The sequence below is a fragment of the Bufo bufo genome, chromosome 2 (genome assembly GCF_905171765.1).
Source record: "Bufo bufo chromosome 2, aBufBuf1.1, whole genome shotgun sequence".
NCBI classification, from domain to species: domain Eukaryota; kingdom Metazoa; phylum Chordata; class Amphibia; order Anura; family Bufonidae; genus Bufo; species Bufo bufo.
In genome coordinates this window covers 26,122,445-26,146,818 of record NC_053390.1, presented here as the reverse complement: position 1 = coordinate 26,146,818, position 24,374 = coordinate 26,122,445, and the positions used below count along the sequence as shown (strand labels likewise).

The 24,374-nt window shown below is 43.9% G+C and overlaps 1 protein-coding gene across 1 annotated transcript in view; it reads left to right on the top strand.

The window, feature by feature from the left end:
- LOC120991221 (zinc finger protein 850-like) overlaps positions 1 to 24,374 on the top strand; it is a 64,031-nt gene that overhangs the window by 2,185 nt on the left and 37,472 nt on the right. Inside the window, exon 2 of the mRNA XM_040420081.1 lies at positions 13,407 to 14,258. Coding sequence (XP_040276015.1) covers positions 13,407 to 14,258 — 852 coding nt within the window. The remainder of the gene's footprint in view (positions 1 to 13,406; positions 14,259 to 24,374) is intronic.

The following is a 24,374-nucleotide window of genomic DNA, read 5'->3' as shown; positions in this document are numbered from 1 at the left end:
CTGAGGTATCCCCTACTTCCTCACCAACTGTGGAGGTAGGGTACTTCATAGACTGGTACTGGGAGGAACCCCAGTCGGCAGGTGGAGATGGGACCGTAGTCACTCCACCGGCCCAACAGGGTGGCTGGGGAGGCGGCCCAGATCCCCAACTGCCACTGGGAGTCCAGGGGGAGGAGATGGTCGGTCCCTCACCCCTGCAACAACCAGCATCACTGGTAGTGGAGACAGTCGGTCTCACTCCCCAGCGGCAGTGTACTTTGAAGGGAGAGGAGACAACCGGTCTCTCTCCCCAACCACAGGGGGACAGCACCCCTAACTTCGATGGTGCAGATGGGACCGCAGTCTCTGCACCAGGCCTACTGGGATGCTGGACGGCCGGTACGGATCCCCCACCAACCCTGCAGGAATGCCAGGAGGAGGAGGTAAACGATCCCTCCTCTCCACAGCTGATCCGCAACAAGGTCCTGGGGGCAGGATTCCCTGACCCCATCCCAGCGGAAGAGCTGGCATCTGGGCAGAGCGCAGTCGGCCTCTGCCCTCCCCTATCCTCTTCTCCATAGCCGGACTTCCCACAGGCTACCCCAGCGGAAGAGCTGGCATCTGGGCAGAGCGCAGTCGGCTTCTTCCCTCCCCTATCCTCTTCTCCAGAGCCGAACTTCCCACAGGCTACCCCAGCGGAAGAGCTGGCATCTTGGCAGAGCGCAGTCGGCCTCTGCCCTCCCCTATCCTCTTGTCCAGAGGCTGACTCCCCACTGGCCACCCCAGCAGAAGAGCTGGCATCTGGGCAGAGCGCAGTCGGCCTCTGCCCACCAAGTACCTACAGCTCCAAGCTAGAGAACCACAAGGAAGCAAGGAGTAGCAGATGCCCACTCAACAGCTGGGGACATACAGAACAGAGTCAGGCCCCAAAATTCAACAGGTCCAGTATTGGGTTGTGGGTGGACTGCCAGACTAACTCAGGTACTGACCGGCGTGAGGTCAGGTATCTGGTTAGTCTTCCCTGGGAGGGGGGGATGTGTGGCGAAACCAACCTCGCCACAGTGTTTTGGAGGGGGCTGTTTGCCAGCCTCCTGCCCCAGGATTATGGCCCATACTATTTTTGAAGGAGGAGACAGACTGTGGAACTGTTTTGGGCAGGAAAGCCATGCTTGCGGCCGGCCAAATGTGACTTCCATGGAATTCGGGAACCCCTGCTCGGATCTGAGTGATTTTTGGATATGTTGTTCACCCAGATCAGAGCTATCCATGGATGTATACATTATGGGGATGTGTGGGGTTTTGAGGTGTTTTCTGTGTGTTAGAAAACACACATTTTTCCCGTCTGGTAGTGATTAAGTTAGCCCATTACGTTTGGTAATTGTATTTTGTGGATTGCGTCTCAGACAATGCTCATTGTATTTTGTTGATTGCGTTACAGATATTGGCTAAAATCTAAACTGTCACAGTCTTTTACAAGGGCCCCAGGGGGAGTGTCCCTTGCTAGGAGACCTGCATAAAAGGCTGAAAAATAACCCATTAGAGAGTTCCTGTTTTTATACCTTCATGAAGTTTTGGCTCATGTTTGGGGAATGGGATAACTACACTCTTGGGGATTGCTATATCACAATACTCCCCTGAGTATAAGCTCTTGTAAGAGCTTGTTCATGGTTCCTGCTCTCTGCATTTAGGAGAGGTTCACCCACTGGAGCCTGGAGCCTTGTCGTAGGTCCAGGGTGGGTAGGAGACGGCGAGACCTCCACCAAGCTTCGGCGGTTCGTGGGGTCTGCAGTGCTGACGGTGTCAAGTGGAGGCTTGGAGTCCTCTGAAGCACTAGGAGCACCTATCAACGGAGGTACCCAGTCGGGGTGCTAGGCGTTCCGTTACAGGGCTAAATGGTAACTTGTTGTGTAGCAGCAAATCTCAGGATTGGCGTGCATCTTCTCTACAACTTGCTGTTGTGCAGCTATTTTATAGATGAACTATAGCTGCAGAAAAGTCACAGTCAAGTTGTGATCATGTAAAAAAAAGTATTGTGGATATGAGGAAGAGAAGAAGAGCCTTGTTTACTTCCAGAGCAGTGAAGATGAACTGTCCCCATGAACCTTGCTTCTTATCACTGTATTCACACCTCTACCACACTGCGGGACAGTTTAGAGTGACATGGTAAAAATAATTATTGCAGAAGATGGGTCAGCACTGCGGTTTGCACGTGGTGCACACGTCCCACTAGTGTATAGTGAAGGACCGCACTCACGTTTTTAAGGTCATTCACACGTCCGGAGCCGCAAAACACTGTGCCGGTACTCCAATAGAAATGCCTATTCTTGTCCACAATTGCGGACAAAGATAGGACATGTTTCTATCTTTTTTGCAGAGCCGAATTGCGGAAGGGGGAGCGGACCACAAAGTGCGGGACGTGTGATTGGACCCTTAACGATATGAAGAGACGTTTATTTAAGGCAAAAAAGCATCATCAGTGGACTAGTTTCGGATCAAGCCTGAGCCTTTTTCAAACTGCAGTTTGAAAAAGGCTCAGGCTTGAGCTGAAACTTGTCACTGATGATGCTATTATGCCTTGAATAAACGTCTCTTCATATCGTCAAGAAAGTGAGTGCCGGTGCTTCTTCACTATTGGGGAAAATAATGACGCTCCATGTAATAGTTTTATAACGTAGGTGGACATATTAATATTTCATCTTCATGTCAAACAGTATTTACAGATAAAATAAAACTCTCTATTTGCTCCACAACATCGTCACCATTGTCACTGACAAACATTGTCCTTTGGCTCTTATTATACTTTCTACTAGCGTTGTGACAGTCATTGATCCTAAGGCAATAATTTACTCGCTAGCAGAGGAGACCATTGCCATTCCATGCAGTGATTTCCTCCGCAGTATAGGGAGGAGCGAAGCTGTGCCATCGCTCGGTCCCCATGTTGTATGGTCCCGGCAGCAGATCATTGTGTCTGCTGCCTGCAAAAGACTTGGACTGCCCGATGAACAAGCATTTGCTTGTTCAACAGGCAATCAAAGGTATTATTACACTGCAAGATGATTGATAATAAGAGTTCATACAAACGCTGGTTAGCGATCATCTGCCGAAAAATCGGCCAGTGTAATACAGGCTTTAGGGCAAACTTCCATAAAACTGCCTAAAAATCTGTTTTTACTTACTGTATGAAAGGGGGTGTGTGCTTACATAACAGAGATGGGGGTGTCTCCATGCAAAGAGGGGTGTGTAAGAGTTCTAGGGATAAATGACCCAAGGACTTGGCAATAGGGTTGGAACCTGGAGAGACCGAGGAGGATAATGGGAAGGAGGGTTCTCGATCGATCATAAGGGACCAGAGGAAAGGATTGATAGATAGACGTAAGTGTGTACACTGTGTACATGTTAGGTAACTATGTATCATTCTTAGGAGTCATGCACACAAACGTATTTTCTTTCTGTGTCCGTTCCATTTTTTTTGCTGACAATATGCGGAACCATTCATTTTAATGTGTGTGCAAAAAAAACGTAAGTTACTCTGTGTGCATTCCGTTTCCGTATGTCCGTATTTCCGTTCCGTAAAAAAATAGAACATGTCCTATTATTGGCCGCATTACGGACAAGGATAGTACTGTTCTATTTGGGGCGAGCTGATCCGTTCCGCAAAATACAGAATGCACACAGACGTCATCATTATTTTTTGCGGATCCGTTTTTACGGACCTCAAAATACATACAGTCGTGTGCATGAGGCCTTACTGTAATGTTTAATGAATTGTTTAATGAATTGTGTGAGTTAATTTATCAAAATTGTCTCTCTGTAAGTAAATGTATTTCTTTCTGGTTCCATATTTCATATTTATATATTACGTACACTTTTTTTTGCCTAACCTTCTAATCAGACCCAATAAAAGAGTGGATTATATATATTATATTTAGATAAAATAGTTTCTTAAGTAGCATGATGACTGTATTACTGATTTCTATGACCGTTTGATCTTTCTTTGGTGGGTGAACTAAGATAATTCGAACCAAATTGGCTCCAATTTCTCTGGAAACTATTAAATAACCCCCTCTAGACTCCTAGGACTCAGAATATGTAGAAAAACATGTTCTTTCTTTTTGTTCATTTTTATTAACATTTGCTGACCACCCTTCCTCTAATCAATTGAATGCAGTGACAGCAATAGTAAATCATGTCTGAGTGACACTGACATGCACAGCTATGGGTAAACTAATTTGCAGTGTATACACGTGTGTGCAGTGACATGTAATAGAGGAGCACCAGCCTCTTATATCACAAGGTAAGACCCGTCATGTGCAGTGTATACACATGTGTGCAGTGACATGTAATAGAGGAGCACCAGCCTCTTATATCACAAGGTAAGACCCGTCATGTGCAGTGTATACACGTGTGTGCAGTGACATGTAATGGAGGAGCACCAGCCTCTTATATCACAAGGTAAGACCCGTCATGTGCAGTGTATACACGTGTGTGCAGTGACATGTAATAGAGGTGGAGGTTGAAAGCAATATACGGCCATCTGAATGAGCCTTAATGGAGAGGAGACTGGGAGTAGTTGTTTTATCTGATCTATAGACAGATCTACAGGAGGCCATGTATTCAGTCACTGTGTGCTTGTGTCTCTACAGAAGAATGCAGGAGAAATCCGCCAGAGAGATGTCCATGTCCCCTGCATTCCCAGGACTGTCCAGAGCAGAAGGTCCCAGAGAATCCTCAGGTAGATGGAGCTGAGCCCTATACACCTCTATATAGGGACCCCTGCAGTCCTTAGAGGGGTCATAGATTGTGGGGATCTTTTATGTGGACCTGTTATATTTCCCACCTGTCTACTGAGTTGTACTGATTGTTACAGATGAAAAATCAGGGGGAAGATCCTAATGATAAATGAGTGGATGATGAAGAAGAGAGGATATGGGCGATCTCCCATTGTCGGAGTGAGTGAGGAGAGGACATTCCAGGAGATGTCACCACAGGTATGGAATCTATGAATTGAGTATGTGACCCCAGGTTCTGTCCTTGGTGCCTTCAGGGGCAGGGAGAGAATCTGATCACCGGCTGCTGCGCTGCTCTCTAGATTGGAGATGGTCCCCATCACATCATGAATAGTGTTCCCCTTATCCAGCTGACAGTGATCTCTGATCAGATTCTTCTCTGATCCCGGCTGTTCCTGCAGGACATGACGGTCAGTTCACATCCACATACCCACTGGAGATTATGCAGGCACAGCTTTTATGTCTGCGCTATCACGATGGAAACATGTACGCCACTGTGCAGATAATACATGCCACAGTGACTTACAAGGGTTAACCATCATGTTGGATAGTAAAGAGATATTAAACAGTAATTTATAAAAATTGTCGCGCGACATTAGTGCAACAAAATGTCGCGCGACAAATGTTGCGCCCTATCTGTCGTGCGACTTATTGTCGCGCGACAAATGTCGTCGTGTAGACCTAGCCTTATAGCTGTTGCCTTGGTGGGGAGGTTCCTGGTCCACACCCAAACCCCTGGCTATAAAGACCTGATTAGATCCTGGCTCAGTGCTGAGTTATTCCACCTTATTGTGAGACATACGAAGCTTCCCAGGCATTTGTTTGCTGTTCCCTGCTGACTTTCCGTGTACCAACCTTCGCTTCTGACCCCTGTGCATTCCGCCTCAACCTTGGATTTTTCCTGACTACTCTGGATGGTGCTTGGTTACCTCGTTCCTGGCTGCTACCTGCCAGTGGGTTTCCTCCCTCGCTGTTTTCCTTAAGCTCGCTGTCAGAGCTTGACACACAAGCCCTCAACATTGGCAGAAAAATATAAAAGTGTGGTCATGTAATGTGACAGTGAAAATACCGAAATAAGTTCTTGGTGATTAACTCAGCCCTCCATGGAACCCGCAGGAGCCAGCAGACGCTATTGCGGCTCTCTCGCAACAAATGAGACTGATGACACAAGAATTTTCAGGAGATGCAGGCGATGTAGCGCAGAAGCTACTGTGCTGCCACCCTCACATCCGGCTCATGCGTCGAAATGATCGTCAGTGAACCATCGATCGGCCTCTCTGAGCGCTTTGCAGGTGATTGGAAGAAGTACCGCTCATTCATTTGTCTCCTGTGAGCTCCTCTTCGCCCTGAAGCCACGCACCGTATCCCACTGATTATATCAAAGTACGTACGGCTATCTCTCTCCTCTCGGGGCCTCCCAGACCTGGGCACACAGTGACTTCAGGCCGATGATCAGTGCTCTCTACTTGTGGAGTCCTTTGTCACTGCTATGCAGGGATGTATGATGATCCGCTACGGGATTCACTGTCAGGAGTACTCTGCGTAACCTCCGCCAAGGCAGATGTTCGGTGGAAGACTATATCACTGAGTACCGTGAGGTCGCCCCGGAAAACCGGACTAAACGCTTTCATAGACCAGTTCCGGATTGAACGGTCTGAGCCCTTGAAGGACGAGCTCGCCACGTCGGAGTACCTGATGCGCCAGGTCACTCACCTGGACCGACGCTTCCGCGAGAGCGTCAGGAGAGGCAGCTGGCACAACAACCACCGACACTACGACCGGACCCCCTGCCTCTCCTGGGCCAGTTCCCACTCCTACGCTCGGAGATGTCATCCTGGAAGAACCCATGCAGATTGGGGTTGTTCATGGCCCCCTTTCTGCGGTCGAAAGGACCAGATGGCGGGCACTGCGGCTGTGCCTATACTGCACCAAACCAGGCCACTTCTTGAAGGACTGCCCCATTAAACCATTCGGCAGGTAGGCTGGACGTATCTTCACCTTGTGTTACCCCTCCAAGGTACAACCAGTCATCTCAACTTACCATTCCTGTATTCAGACAGTTGGACAGAATGGCATTCATCTCTCAGCCATTATCGACTCGGGTGCCAGCAGCTGTTCCATGGACAAGGAACTGGCTTTTGAGTTGGGGATTCCATTGTGTCTGAAGAGTAATCCACCCAGCTGCACATGGTGGACGGCAGCACCCTCCAGATCGGTCCCATCGCCATGGAATCCCCATCCCGTGCTCCTCCGCATCGGCAACCATCACTCTGCACTAGTCATGTGGGACATTGTGCCTTCTCCATTGTTCCCTGTCATCCTGGGTATCCCCTGGCTCGGGAACACAATCCTCTGATTGACTGGGCCAACTGGATCAATCACCTTTTGTTTCCCTCCCAGCTCCGTGGCGAGTGTTCTTTTCATCAACAAACCTCCTACAGCCCTTGGTACCCCTCGAGCACACCCTACCAGACAAATACCAGGAGTTCGCGGATGTGTTTGAGAAGAAGGGTGCCGATACCTTTCCGCCCCACAGGCCGTATGATTGCCCCATAGACCTACTCCCTGGGGCCCCGTTGCTATACGGGCACCTGTATAATCTCTCGGAATCAGAATCCAAGACCCTAAAGGAATATATAGAGGAGAATCTGGCAAAGGGGTTTATCCGCCCTTCTACATCTCCCGTCGGAGCCGGCATATTTTTCGTGGGAAAAAAGGATGGCAGCCTCCGTCCCTGTGTGGTTTACAGGGCTCTCAACGATATCACTAAAAAGAACCGGTACCGGCTTCCCCTCATTCTGGATTTAATGGATAGGGTGAAGGATGCTAGGTTCTTCACCAAAATCGACCTCCGGGCGGGCCCACAATCTCAACCGCTTTTGGCAAGGTGACGAATGGAAGACAGCCTTTCGCTCACGATTTTGGCACTATGAGTATCTCATAATGCCCTTTGGGCTCTGTAATGCCCCAGCCACATTTCAGCACTTCATTAATGACGTGTTCCGTGACCTTCTCGATTCATATGTGGTGGTATATCAATACAACATACTTGTTTTCTACCAGACATTGCTGCAAAACGAAAGACACGTCAAGACGGTCCTCCACCGCCTCCGGACACACCAGCTTTATGGAAAACTGGAAAAAAAGCACCTTTGAGGCAACGTCCATTGAGTTCCTTGGCTACATTTTATCCCCAGGAAGGGTGGAGATGGACCCCAGGAAGATCCAGGCCGTCCTGGAGTGGCCCGTACCCCGCAACCGCCGGATGGTCCAACAATTAATTGGCTTTGGCAATTTCTACAGGCGGTTCATTCAGGGATTTTCAGCCATCTGTGCCCCAATCACCGCACTAACAAAGAGCGGCACCACATTTACATGGACCCTAGAGGCCCACCAGGCGTTCCAGCGCCTTAAGTGCATGTTTACACGAGTTCCTGTCTTGGCACAGCCAGATGCCGTTCACCCATTCTATTTGGAGATGGACGCCTTCGAGGGGGCGGTCGGAGCAGTGCTCTCCCAGTGCCAACGGGAGAAGCAATTGTTACACCCAGGGGCCTTCTACTCTCGCAAACTTACTGGGGCTGAACGCAATTATGATGTCGGCAAGCGGGAATTACTTACCATCAAAAATGCCCTGGAAGAGTGGCGCCACTTACTCGACGGAGCAGAAATCCCGGTGGTGGTCTATACAGACCACCGGAATCTCGAATATCTCTGTAATGCTAAGTGATTGAGACGTCGACGGACCCGGTGGGCCCTCTTTTTCTCTTGCTTCCTTCTACAGATCACCTACAGGGTCAGGTCCAAGAACGCCAAGGCTGACCCCTTATCCCGAATGCATTGTTCCAAGACCGTGCCTGCGCCTCCAGAACCTATCCTTCCAGCAGCTTTCTTCCTAGCTACCTGTCGCTTCCTAATCAAAGGAATAAAAAAGGCCAGTTCACCGGTTCCAGAGCAGGCTGCCACCTACCGCTCAAGCAGGGGACTGCGTTGCCACCTCCAATGGATCTACATTCCTGCCTCCCAACGGGTACCTGTACTGCAACACTGCCACGACCACCATACAGCAGGCCACAGGGTCTGGCATAACACTCAGAAGTATGTCCTACGCCACTTCTGGTGGCCTTCCCTGGCGGTGGATGTACGCTCCTTCGTAGAGACCTGTTCTATTTGTGCAATCCACAAGCGTCCCACTACCCGATCTGTCGGCCTACTACAACCTCTGCCAATACAGAGGAGCCTCGGCACCTTGGAGAGATATTACAATGGACTTTGTCGTGGAGTTACCTTCTTCACAATCATGTACCACCATCATGGTGGCGGTGGAACGGTGTACCAAGATGGCCCACTTCATCCCAACGTCTAACCTCTACTGCCCAGGAGACCTCTTCCTACAACATGTGTTCCGGCTACATTGCCTCCCGGATAACATTGTCTCTGACAGGAGCTCACAATTCACGTCCCAATTCTGGACCCACTTCTGCCGTAATCCCACATCACTCGTAGCCTATCTTCCGCATATAATCCACAAACCAACGAGCAAACCGAGAGGACCAATCAAACACTGGAGCAATATCTCAGGTGTTACTCCTCATATCTGCAGGATGATTGGGTGAGCCATCTCCCCCTGGCTGAATTCACGTATAACAACCACCAGCATTCATCCACCGGTCTCTCTCCATTCTTTGCCAACTACGGCTATCGCCCCTTAACCCTTCCGGACCTACCTATTGACACCCCAGTACCAGAGGTGACTCAGCGGGTCTGACACCTCCGAGAACTACGGCGGACGCTCCAAGTTGCCCAGCAGCGCCAGAAGATACAAGCCAACTGCCGGAGGGTGGTGTTCCCACAGTATAAGAAAGGGGACAAAGTGTGGTTATCCACACAGCACCTTCGGCTCTCCTGCCCCTCCAAGAAACTGGGTCCCCGCTACCTTGGCCATTTTCCAATCATGGACATGATCAATGAGGCATCCACCCCGTGTTTCATGTGTCCTTACTGAAGCCACACCGTGCCAATCCGTTCTCCGACCGTGCACCCGCTCCTCCTCCTCCCATTCAGGTGGATAACGATGATGAATACGAAGTCCAAAAGATCATGAACTCCCGCCGCCGGCATGGGGTCCTTGAGTATATCGTCCACTGGAAGAGGTACAATCCTGAGGAGCATTCCTGGGAGCCCTCGTAGGGGGTCCATGTGGATACCAAGGTACGGGCATTACATCGGGCCCATCCCGAGAGGCCTTCCCGAGGCCGCTTCTTGGTGGGGGGCTCTGTCAGAAAACCAGGGACGTCATCTCCCCCTGGGGTCGGAGGATGCGGCGTGGGATACAGGCCTCCCTTCAGCCTGGCAGAAGCATGGGCGCCCCAGCAGCTACTGCACATATTTAGATATAACTGTGGCCTTGCTGGCGAGGTTCCTGGTCCACACCCACACCCCCCTGGCTATAAAGACCTGATTAGATCCTGGCTCAGTGCTGATTTATTTCACCTTATGGTGGAGACATACGAAGCTTACCAGGCATTTGCTGTTCACTGCTGACTTTCCATATACCAACCTCCGCTTCTGACCCTGTGCATTCCACCTTAACCTTGGATTTTGCCTGACTACTCTGGGATTCTGCTTGGGTACCTCGTTCTTGGCTGCTACCTGCCAATGGGTTTCCTCCTCTCTGTTTTCCTTAGGCTTGCCTGTCAGAGCTTGACACACAAGCCCTCAACATTGGCAGGAAAATATAAAAGTTGTGGGTCATGTAATGTGACAGTGAAAATACCAAAATAAGTTCTTGGTGATTAAATGACAACCAGACCTGAAGAGCCCCATCATTAAAGATGTTTGGCTGCCTTACATCAGATGGCATCAGAGGCAGAAGCTTGGTAAGAGCTCATTTGCATCTCTTTCTTCCCAGAATTCTAGAGGATCATGTATGGCCTGTAAGTCTCCTCACGCTGTCTGAGGCGCTCTCCCTAAGGAGAGATAGTACCCCCCAAAAGATGTTTGGTTGTTGTGTTTTTTTCCTTACTTTCGGAGAACTCCAGTCTTCAGCCTCATGATTATCAGGAAGCTGTGATTATTGTACAGACACAGACGTCTCAGTGATAATTACCTGCACTCACAGGACACTTCATTAGCTCCACCTTCTTAATTTTTGATAGGACCCTCGTTCCCCTTAGAACATTCAGAATTCTTAGTGTAATGGACCCAACAAGGTGCTGGAAACCTTTATTACAGATTCTGATTGATGGCCTCACTATGTCTATTCTACTAGATCCTAAAGATGTCTATAAACCTGGGATCTGGTGACTGTGCGGCCACTAGGCTATATAGATCGCACTGTCATGTCCGTAAATTCAGCGTGAAACGTGTGCTTTCCCTCGTTAAATATAGATGCTGGCCATGATCAGATTGTCCAAAAAAATATTAAAGAGTATCGCTTATTAGATTTCACAATACGAACTGCATGTAGTATGAAATAGATATTTTAGACTTGATGAGGCCAGTGTACTTATTTTAAAATTCCATGTCAGAGGGAGTGTTCAGGAATCCTGTATTCACTAGCTAAACTCAGTCTCCATCCACCTATAGCTCAGTTGACAAGCTCCTTTCAGTGCACCTCCTCCTCTGCTGCTGTCTCGCACATGCTCAGTACAGGCTGCAGTAAAACAAAGCAGCATATGGAATTAGTAGTTGTAATTACACACTGAAACTGCTGCTGAAAGATGGAGGAACTCTCACTACAGAGCCAAGCAAACAGCATCTTGTACTGAACATGTCTGAGATTTCAGCAGCAGGGGAGGAGGTAGACTAAAATGAGCTTGCCAAGTAAGCTAGATGTGGTGTGGGGGATTGGCTCTCTTTCGGGGGTCATTCTCACAGATATCTTCGCCAGACACCAAGTTTATGGTCCAACACTGTGCTTTATTGTGGCACATCCACGTAAACGTAAACAATTATACAAAATAATAAACACTCGCACGGCTGGGCTCTAACTAAACATAATCTCCCTGACTCGCCTAAAGCACTGTACACACTGTCATAACACACAGCTTTTCCAGCCCAATGTCCATCAGCCTCTTGGCTGTACAGAGTTCTGTTCACACACGGTCTCAAGTCCAGTACCTTTATGGGGGAGTGTGGCCCAATAGTCCTCCCGACTCCAGCCTCGTGACCCTTGTGCCCACGGCGTCCCCCAATGTTCCGGCTAGCACCTAGCCCCATGGCCCCTCAGCAAGCCCGGCTGAGACCACTAATACAGAGCCTCCAGCAGGACTCTGTTTCACAAAGACTCCCTCTCCCTGACTGACAGTCTCGTCTGGGCTCTTAACCCAGACTGATTGTGTCACCTGGTGCTGCCTCAGACCTGATGACTGACAGGGAAGACACAGAAACTCCTGCCATGAATCTCCCCTAGCAGCTATGAGGCCTATCATTGCCTCACAGTGGGTATTATGGCATGGATCTTTCTAATGAATCCACCAGTATCATCAGGTCCAAAAGATGTATTTAATAATGAATGCAGTTTGTTTTGAAGAATGCGGATGCATATCCTAAGTAAATTTGTTGTATAAATATGATGTCTACTTGGCATTGAAGGACAAAATGTGTTGGTAGAAGGCAGGCTTGATTTCCAGTAGTAGTTGGGTTTTTCAAATGTTTTAATGTGCAGTATGTTTGTGTACTAAAAGTAGTGACTGGGTGCAGACCAGAACCCTGGATCTTGTCAGGGTGCACTCTATAGAAAATGTAATAATTATGCTATTACACATGTAGCCTTCATGCAGAAGTGCATTTAAAATCAATGACTTACTCTATATATTAAAATCCTGCTGGATCCATGTAAGGCTGGATTCACACTTCAGTTATTTAGTCAGCCTTTTCAATCAGTTATTGTGAGCCAAATCCAGGTGCGGGTCAAAAACACAGAATAGGTGAGCTCAGCCAAAGCCTATTATAAATGTTATAATTTGGTGTGAAAATAACAAATTTTCATTTTTCTCTTCACAGAGAATCACAATAAGAGTTCTGAGGAAACCTTGATGTTATCACCAAATCATAAAGTAAAAGAAGATATCATGCAACGCTCTTCAAGGGAAAGCCTTAATGTACATTCGGGACTTCACAGTACAGATCTGTCATATAATGCTCCTAATTATGAGGAAACTTTTCCTCACCAATCACAGATTGTTACCACAAGTACAGGTCAGAAAGGGGGTAAAAGGCTTCATGGTGGTAAAGAGTTCCCAAAAAGAACAAAACTTTCTACACACAGAACAATTCAAACAGGAGAGAAGTCATACTCCTGTCCTGTTACACATGAGAGAATTCACATAGGAGAGAAACCGTATTTTTGTTCAGAATGTGGGAAATGTTTTATACAGAAAGTTGATCTTTTTACACATGAGAGAATTCACACAGGAGAGAAGCCATATTCATGCTCAGAATGTGGGAAGTGCTTTACACAGAAATCAACTCTTGTTAAACATGAAAGTAGTCACACAGGAGAGAAGCCATATTCATGTTCAGAATGTGATAAATGTTTTACACAGAAATCAAATCTTTTTAGACATGAGAGAATTCACACAGGAGATAAACCATATTCATGTTCGGAATGTGATAAATGTTTTGCAGATAAATCAGATCTTGTTAACCACAAAAGATCCCACACAGGAGAAAAGCCATATCCTTGTTCAGAATGTGGGAAATGTTTTACAAGTAAATCATATCTTGTTACTCATGTGAGAATTCACACAGGAGAGAAGCCATATGCATGTTCAGAATGTGGGAAATGTTATGCAGGTAAATCTGAACTGGTTAGGCACAAAAGATTCCACACAGGAGAAAAGCCATATTCATGTTCAGAATGTGGGAAATGTTTTGCAGTTAAATCACGTCTTGTTAATCATGAGAGAATTCACACAGGAGAGAAACCATATTCATGTTCAGAATGTGGGAAATGTTTTACACAAAAATCATATCTTGTCACACATGAGAGAAGTCACACTGGAGAGAAACCATATTCATGTTCAGAATGTGGGAAATGTTTTGTAGGTAAATCACATCTTGTTAATCATGAGAGAAGTCACACAGGAGAGAGACCGTATTCATGCTCAGAATGTGAAAATTGTTTTGCACAAAGATGCAATCTTGTCAGACATAGGAGAATTCACACAGGAGAGAAGCCATATTCATGTTCAGAATGTGGCAATTTCTTTTCAAATAAATCATATCTTATTTTACATAAGAGAAATCACACAGGAGAGAAGCCATATTCATGTTCAGAATGTGGGAAATGTTTTGCACATAAATCAAATCTTGTTACACATGAGAGAAGTCACACAGGAGAGAAGCCGTATTCATGTTCAGAATGTGGGAAATGTTTTGCACATAAATCATATCTTGTTAGACATAAGAGAAGTCACACAGGAGAGAGGCCGTATTCATGCTCAGAATGTGGAAAATGTTTTATAAATAAATCAACTCTTGTTAAACATGAGAGAATTCACACAAGAGAAAAGCCATATTCATGTTTAGAATGTGGTAAATGTTTTGCAGTTGAATCAAATCTTAGTAAACATAAGCAAATTCACACAGAAGAGATGCTATAAGAGGAAAAAATAATTATAATCCCATGTTATTCACAGATATTAAAGGGTATCTGTCAGCAGATTAGTAACTATGAAACTGACTTGTTGCATGGTCAATTGGAATTGTTTTACACAAATATCATATCTTGATAAACATAGGAGAATTAACACAACTGAGAATCTGTAATGCTAAAATGCTATAAAAGTAAGATAGAATTTTAATCCTATTATATTCACATATAGTAAAATTGGGGCTACATGGCAACATGTCGCACAACAAGTCTCAGAATAGTCCCACAACTTGCTGTATTTTATATCTGCTGTTTGGCCATAAAAAAACAGCCAAATTGCAGAAAACTTGCAATCAAGATGCAGTTGTGTGTGACTTGCATTACTGGCGATCATGATAAGGTATGACCAAAAATCCAAGTGTTTTGTGACCATCGCGGCAACTCACAGTGTGATCCTTTTGACAATCATTAGCCCCTTCAAATCTGACGTGTCACTTTATGTAGTAATAACTATGTAGCTACTTATCTAAGCCATTCTGAGATTGTTTTCTCGTGACATATCATACGTCATCTTAGTGGTGAATTTAGGTTGATATGCTTTACCTTTATGCATAAAAAAATCCAAAATTTGCAAACATTTTGGAAAATGTCACTATTTTAAAAATTAGAATTTCTTTGCTTTTAAGACAGATGGTGATACTTCATAAAATAGTTATCACTTTACATTCCCCATATGTCTACTCTATGTTGGCATCATTTTTTCCACACTGCTTGGTTATGCTGCGGATAGGGTTCCCACCCCAATAATACTTTGTAATAAATCACAGCAAGATCTTGTTTTCCTCAGGTGAACACTATAAAAAAATACATATATATATAAAACGGTGTAAAAAAAGCCAAAACTATGGCTCTCAAAATATGGAGACCCTAAAACATGATTTTTTTTTGTTTCAAAAATGATATTATTGTGTAAAACTTACATAAATAAAAAAATGTATACATATTAGGTATCGCCGCATCCATAATAACCTGCTCTATAAAAAATATCACATGACCTAACCCCTTAGGTGAATACTGTAAAAAAATAAAAACTGTGTAAAAAAAGCCATTTTTTGGCACCTTACATCACAAAAAGTGTAATAGCAAGCGATTAAAAAGTCATACGTACCCCAAAATAGTGCCAATCAAACAGTCATCTCATCCCGAAAAAAATGAGCCCCTACACAATAAAACTATGGCTTTCAGAATGTGGAGACACTAAAGAATCATTAAAAAAAAAATGCTTTGTTATGTAAAACTGAAACAAACAACCAAAAAAAGTAGTCATATTTGGTATTGTCATGTCCGTGACAACCTGCTCTATAAAAATACCACATGATCTAACCTGTCAAATGAATGTTGTAAATAACAAAAAATAAAAACGACCTAGGTTCTGGAAATCCACATCTGCCCCTCTCCTTAGGGACTGGCTAATCACCTTTGAGAAAATCTATAGAATGGAGGAACTTTGGGCGGAGGACTTGGGCAATTCCACCAAATTCTTAAAAATCTGGACTCCCTGGATTTTGTTTAAGGGTTCTAGCGAATTTATAAACTGGCTGAACAGGGATGATGCCAGTCCCTGAGGAGATTTTGGCTCCCTCCCTAGATCTTCACTACCCTATTCCCTTTATCAGGATGTTAACCCCACCTGAAATGGGTATATTTTTCTCTTTTTAGACTGGCTCACTCAAATTGGAATCTATTATTCCGACTTTTGTCTTTCTATATCTATGGTCAGGACTTTTCTCCCCCTTCCCCCTCCTCTGTTTTTCTGTGTATGTCCTCGTCTTTGTCATCTGTTTATCTGTGTATTTATACCTCTGAGTGCTTATTCTTATGCATCTGCTAACAGACTACGTTGCGACACTTAATTGTAATGACTGACCTCTGGTTGTACCCTTCTATGCATATTATTGCTCTCTGTACCGTTGAACATTTGAGTGTATACTCTTATTTGTACGCAGCTACGACTTGTCATCGAGCTGATTTTGTCTTTTGAGGTATTGCCCTTTTATGCTCTTTTCAATAAAAGAAATTGAACAACAAAAAATAAAAACGGTGCCAAAACATCTATTTCTTGTTACCTTGCCTCACAAAAAGTGTAATATAGAGCAACCAAAAATCATATGTACCCTAAAATAGTACCAACAAAACTGCCACCCTATCTCGTAGTTTCTAAAATGGGGTCACTTTTTTTGGAGTTTCTACTCTAGTGGTTCATCAGGGGGGGCTTCAAATGGGACATGGTGTCAAAAAACCAGTCCAGCAAAATCTGCTTTCCAAAAACCGTATGGCATTCCTTTCCTTCTGCGCCCTGCCGTGTGCCCATACAGCAGTTTACGACCACATATGGGGTGTTTCTGTAAACTACAGAATCAGGGCCATAAATATTGAGTTTCGTTTGGCTGTTAACCCTTGCTTTATAACTGGAAAAAAATTTTTTAATGGAAAATATGCCAAAAAAGTGAAATTTTTAAATGTTATCTTCTATTTTCCATTAATTCTTGTGGAACACCTAAAGGGTTAACAAAGTTTGTAAAATCAGTTTTGAATACCTTGAGGGGTGTAGCTTGTAAAATGGGATCATTTTTGGGTGGTTTCTATTATGTAAGCCTCACAAAGTGACCTCAGACCTGAACTGGTCCTGAAAAAGTGGGTTTTAGAAATTTTCAGAAAAATTTAAAGATTTGCTTCTAAACTTCTAAGCCTTCTAACGTCCCCAAAAAATAAAATGGCATTCACAAAATGATCCAAACATGAAGTAGACATATGGGGAATGTAAAGTAATAACTATTTTTGGAGGTATTACTATCTATTTTAAAAGTAAAAAAAATAGAAATTTGGAAAATAGCTAATTTAAAAAATAAATTGGGTAAATTTTTTTTTTTTTTTTTAAATAACAATTTATTTTTTTGACTCAATTTTGTCACTGTCATGAAGTACAATACGTAATGCGAAAACAATCTCAGAATGGTCTGGATAATTAAAAGCGTTTTACAGTTATCACCACATAAAGTGACACATGTCAGATTTGCAAAAAAATTGCCTGGTCCTTAAGGTGAAATATGGCCGTGTCCTTAAGGGGTTAAAGCAAAATGGAGGGTAAATTTCATTTTTTTGGGCAGGTTATCCATTTAAATCCAATTTTCCTGTAACACAGCAAGGGTTAACAGCCAACAAAACCTCAATATTTATTACCCTGATTCTGCAGTTTACAGAAACACCCCATATGTGGTTGTAAACTGCTTTATGGGCACACGGCGGGGTGCGGAGGGAAAGGAGCGCCATATTGGTAACGGAGGGCAAAATACTGGAATGGTTTTCAGGTGCCATGTCACATTTGAAGAGACCCTGAGGTACCCCTAGAAAGAAAACCCCAAAAAGTGACCTCATTTTGGAAACTAGCCCCGTCAAGGAATAAACTTAGTGAAGTGAATGCTTTGACCCAACAAGCGTTTCATAGAATTTAGAAAAACATGGCTGTGAAAATGAAAAATTAACTTTTTATTTCTAATATAAATTTGCTTTAGCCCTACATTTTTTATTCTCACAAGGGGTAACAGGAGAAAATGCACACCAAAATTTGTTATGTATTTTTTCCTGAATATGGCAACACCTCATACATGGTCATAAACCGCTGTTATTTTTTATTTTTTATGGGGTTCCTCTTTGTGGTAAATATTAAATGATAGTTTTATTCTGTGGGTTGATACAGTTATAGCGATACCAAATTGATGCAGTTTTTTATGTTTTCTACTTTTTTAGCATAAAATCACTTTTGTGTTAACCACCTCCCGTCCGCCCATTGACTATAAACATCCAGGAGGTGGATCTCTATCTCCTAATGGACGTTTTAAAACGTCCTTACAGAGATCGCAGCTGCACGCTAATCGTGCAGCTGCTGATCGGGTTGCCCGCTGTCAGTGACAGCAGGGCAACCCAGAGAGAAGGCAGGGACAGTTCCCAGGTGTCCCTGCCTTTTGAATCGCTGCATACACAGCGCTCACCGAGCGCTGTGTATGCAGAGCAGAAAGCGCTGTGCGCTTCCTGTTCCGGCCCGGCGGTCATGTGACCGCCGGGACTGGAGAGTGCAGGAGCTGTGTGAGGTCTTTCAGAGACCTCGATCAGCCCTGCTCTGAGGCTGTACAGCGCAGTATTATGCTGTACAGCCTCTCTGGGGGGTGTATTTCCACTGTAACTGGGGCTACTATGTCAGCCCCAGTTACAGGAGAAATCAACAGTGAAAAAAAAAAAAGAAAAAGTGAAGTAAATGTCCCCCAGAGGTCTTGTATGACCTTATGGGGGATGAAAAGTGTAAAAAAAAAAATAAAGGGTTGAAAAAATAAAATAAAAAAAGTTTCACATGTAAAAAAAAAAAGTCCCCAAATAAGGAATAAAAAAAAAAATGTTAAAAATTGAAAAAATATAATAAAATAGACATATTTGGTATTGCCGCATCCGTAAAAAACAGCTCTATAAAAATATCACATGACCTAACCCCTCGGGTGAACACCGTAAAAAAAAAAAAAAAAAAACTGTTTCAAAACAAGCAATTTTTGTCACCTTACATCACAAAAGGTGCAACACCAAGTGATCAAAAACGCGTATGTCCCACAAAATGGTACCAATAAAACCGTCACCTCATCACGCAAAAAATGAGCCCCTACATAAGAAAATCTCTCAAAAAATAAAAAAAACTATAGCTCTCAGAACATGGACACATTAAAACATAATTTTTTTGTTTCAAAAATGCTATTATTGTGTAAAACTTTAATAAATCAAAAAAAGTATACATATTAGATATCGCCACGCCCGTAACAATCTGCTCTATAAAAATCTCACTTGACTGAACCCCTCAGGTGAACGCTGTAAAAATAAATAAATAGAAACTGTGCTAAAACAACCAATTTTTTGGTCACCTTGCCCCATAAAGTGTTATAATGAATGATCAAACAATCATATGTACCCAAAAATAGTACTAATAAAACTGGCACCTTATCCCCTAGTTTCCAAAATGGGGTCACTTCTTGGGAGTTTCTACTGTAAGGGTGCATCAGGGGGCTTCAAATGGGACATGGCATCTAAAAACCATGTGGAGTTCTTTTTCTTCTGCGCCCTGCCGTGTGCCCATACAGCAGTTTATGACCACATGTGGGGTGTTTCTGTAAACCGAAGAATCTGGGTAATAAATATTGAGTTTTGTTTGGCTGTTAACCATCGATGTGTTAAAGAAAAAATTTGATTAAAATGGAAAATCTGCCAAAAAAGTGAAATTAAAAAGGGTTAAACAAAGTTTGTAAAATCGGTGCTGAATACCTTGAGGGGTGTAGTTTCTACAATGGGGTCATTTATGGGGGTATCCACTATGTAGGCCCCACAAAGTGACTTCAGACCTGAACTGGTCCTTAAAAAGTGGGTTTTGGCAATTTTCTTAAAAATTTGAAGAATTGCTTCTAAACTTCTAAGCCTTCTAACGTCCTAAAAAAATAAAATGACATTTCCAAAATGATGCCAACATAAAGTAGACATATGGGGAATGTTAAGTAATAAATATTTTATGAGGTATCACTTTCTGTTTTAAAAGCAGAGAAATTGAAATTTAGAAAATTGCAAATTTTTCTAATTTTTTGTTAAATTTGGGATTTTTTCATAAATAAAGGTGAAATATTTTGACTCAAATTTATGACTGTCATGAAGTACAATGTGTCACGAGAAAACAATCTCTGAATGACTTGGATAAATAAAGGCGTTCCAAAGTTATTACCACATAAAGTGAGATATGTCAGTTTTCCAAAATTAGGCCTGGTCAGGAAGGGGGCAAATGGCCCAGATGGCAAGTGGTTAAAAATAAATGACATTTCGCATCGCCATATACTAAAGTCCATAACATTTATATTTTTTCACCAATGTAGCTGTCTGGGGGCTTGTTTTTTGCATGACGGGCTGTAGTTTTTGTTGGTATCATTTTGGGGTACATATGTCTTTTTGATCCCTTTTTTTTAGCTTTATTTTTATTGAGTCAACACTTATACATGTTAGTAGCATGAGCAATCATACAAAAGTCATAATATCTTATCATTTTCGCACATGTCTGTCTCTGTTTTTATATTTTTGTAAAAGAAAATGGAAATGAAAATACTTGTACAACGAAAATAAAATAAAATTTAACAAAATGACTCAGGCTTCGTCTTTCTTCCTTTCATCTTATATATACAGGGAGTGCAGAATTATTAGGCAAATGAGTATTTTGACCACATCATCCTCTTTATGCATGTTGTCTTACTCCAAGCTGTATAGGCTCGAAAGCCTACTACCAATTAAGCATATTAGGTGATGTGCATCTCTGTAATGGGAAGGGGTGTGGTCTAATGACATCAACACCCTATATCAGGTGTGCATAATTATTAGGCAACTTCCTTTCCTTTGGCAAAATGGGTCAAAAGAAGGACTTGACAGGCTCAGAAAAGTCAAAAATAGTGAGATATCTTGCAGAGGGATGCAGCACTCTTAAAATTGCAAAGCTTCTGAAGCATGATCATCGAACAATCAAGCGTTTCATTCAAAATAGTCAACAGGGTCGCAAGAAGCGTGTGGAAAAACCAAGGCGCAAAATAACTGCCCATGAACTGAGAAAAGTCAAGCGTGCAGCTGCCAAGATGCCACTTGCCACCAGTTTGGCCATATTTCAGAGCTGCAACATCACTGGAGTGCCCAAAAGCACAATGTGTGCAATACTCAGAGACATGGCCAAGGTAAGAAAGGCTGAAAGACGACCACCACTGAACAAGACACACAAGCTGAAACGTCAAGACTGGGCCAAGAAATATCTCAAGACTGATTTTTCTAAGGTTTTATGGACTGATGAAATGAGAGTGAGTCTTGATGGGCCCGTGGCTGGATTGGTAAAGGGCAGAGAGCTCCAGTCCGACTCAGACGCCAGCAAGGTGGAGGTGGAGTACTGGTTTGGGCTGGTATCATCAAAGATGAGCTTGTGGGGCCTTTTCGGGTTGAGGATGGAGTCAAGCTCAACTCCCAGTCCTACTGCCAGTTTCCGGAAGACACCTTCTTCAAGCAGTGGTACAGGAAGAAGTCTGCATCCTTCAAGAAAAACATGATTTTCATGCAGGACAATGCTCCATCACACGCGTCCAAGTACTCCACAGCGTGGCTGGCAAGAAAGGGTATAAAAGAAGAAAATCTAATGACATGGCCTCCTTGTTCACCTGATCTGAACCCCATTGAGAACCTGTGGTCCGTCATCAAATGTGAGATTTACAAGGAGGGAAAACAGTACACCTCTCTGAACAGTGTCTGGGAGGCTGTGGTTGCTGCTGCACGCAATGTTGATGGTGAACAGATCAAAACACTGACAGAATCCATGGATGGCAGGCTTTTGAGTGTCCTTGCAAAGAAAGGTGGCTATATTGGTCACTGATTTGTTTTTGTTTTGTTTTTGAATGTCAGAAATGTATATTTGTGAATGTTGAGATGTTATATTGGTTTCACTGGTAAAAATAAATAATTGAAATGGGTATATATTTGTTTTTTGTTAAGTTGCCTAATAATTATGCACAGTAATAGTCACCTGCACACACAGATATCCCCCTAAAATAGCTAAAACTAAAAACAAACTAAAAAAATATTCAGCTTTGATATTAATGAGTTTTTTGGGTTCATTGAGAACATGGTTGTTGTTCAATAATAAAATTAATCCTCAAAAATACAACTTGCCTAATAATTCTGCACTCCCTGTATAGGCTTGAGAAAGGCTCTATGGATGAGCCGAAACGTCGCTGCCGCTATTTTGTTCCACATGGGTGAATACATTTTTCTATATTTTATAGCCTTGGAGTGCTGTCCATTTTTCTATATATATACACTGCTCAAAAAAATAAAGGGAACACTTAAACAACACAATGTAACTCCAAGTCAATCACACTTCTGTGAAATCAAATTGTCCACTTAGGAAGCAACACTGAGTGACAATCAATTTCACATGCTGTTGTGCAAATGGATAGACAACATGTGGAAATTATAGGCAATTAGCAAGACACCCCCAATAAAGGAGTGGTTCTGCAGGTGGTGAACACAGACCACTTCTCAGTTCCTATGCTTCCTGGCTGATGTTTTGGTCACTTTTGAATGCTGGTGGTGCTTTCACACTAGTGGTAGTATGAGACGGAGTCTACAACCCACACAAGTGGCTCAGGTAGTGCAGCTTATCCAGGATGGCACATCAATGCGAGCTGTGGCAAGAAGGTTTGCTGTGTCTGTCAGCGTAGTGTCCAGAGCATGGAGGCGCTACCAGGAGACAGGCCACTACATCAGGAGACATGGAGGAGGCCGTAGGAGGGCAACAACCCAGCAGCAGGACCGCTACCTCCGCCTTTGTGCAAGGAGGAACAGGAGGAGCACTGCCAGAGCCCTGCAAAATGACCTCCAGCAGGCCACAAATGTGCATGTGTCTGCTCAAACGGTCAGAAACAGACTCCATGAGGGTGATATGAGGGCCCGACGTCCACAGGTGGGGGTTGTGCTTACAGCCCAACACCGTGCAGGAGGTTTGGCATTTGCCAGAGAACACCAAGATTGGCAAATTCGCCACTGGCGCCCTGTGCTCTTCACAGATGAAAGCAGGTTCACACTGAGCACATGTGACAAACGTGACAGAGTCTGGAGACGCCGTGGAGAACGTTCTGCTGCCGGCAACATCCTCCAGCATGACCGGTTTGGCATTGGGTCAGTAATGGTGTAGGGTGGCATTTCTTTGGAGGGCCGCACAGCCCTCCATTTGCTCGCCAGAGGTAGCCTGACTGCCATTAGATACCGAGATGAGATCCTCAGACCCCTTGTGAGACCATATGCTTTCTGATGCGGTTGGCCCTGGGTTCCTCCTAAAGCAAGACAATGCTAGACCTCATGTGGCTGGAGTGTGTCAGCAGTTCCTGCAAGACGAAGGCATTGATGCTATGGACTGGCCCGCCCGTTCCCCAGACCTGAATCCAATTGAGCACATCTGGGACATCATGTCTCACTCTATCCACCAACGTCACGTTGCACCACAGACTGTCCAGGAGTTGGCAGATGCTTTAGTCCAGGTCTGGGAGGAGATCCCTCAGGAGACCGTCCGCCACCTCATCAGGAGCATGCACAGGCGTTGTAGGGAGGTCATACAGGCACAGGGAGGCCACACACACTACTGAGCCTCATTTTGACTTGTTTTAAGGACATTACATCAAAGTTAGATCAGCCTGTGGTGTGTTTTTCCACTTTAATTTTGAGTGTGACTCCAAATCCAGACCTCCATGGGTTGAAAAATTAGATTTCCATTTTTTTTTTTTGTGTGATTTTGTGGTCAGCACATTCAACTATGTAAAGAACAAAGTATTTCAGAAGAATATTTAATTAACTCAGATCTAGGATGTGTTATTTTAGTGTTCCCTTTATTATTTTGAGCAGTGTATATATACAGGGTGGGCTATTTATATGGATACACCTTAATAAAATGGGAATGGTTGGTGATATTAACTTCCTGTTTGTGGCACATTAGTATATGTGAGGGGGGAAACTTTTCAAGATGGGTGGTGACCATGGCGGCCATTTTGAAGTCGGCCATTTTGAATCCAACTTTTGTTTTTTCAATAGGAAGAGGGTCATGTGACACATCAAACTTATTGGGAATTTCACAAGAAAAACAATGGTGTGCTTGGTTTTAACGTAACTTTATTCTTTCATGAGTTATTTACAGGTTTCTGACCACTTATAAAATGTGTTCAATGTGCTGCACATTGTGTTGGATTTTTATTGGACACCATATTGTGATCCATCCACAAAGAGCTCTATTTCTGGGTTTTCTAGGGAGGGTGTCTACCACATGATCAAACCCTGCTGTCTCTTGGGACATTAAATGAAGACAGTCATGTGACTCCACTGAGCAGAAAGGTACTGAGCCAAGTGGCCCATACTAC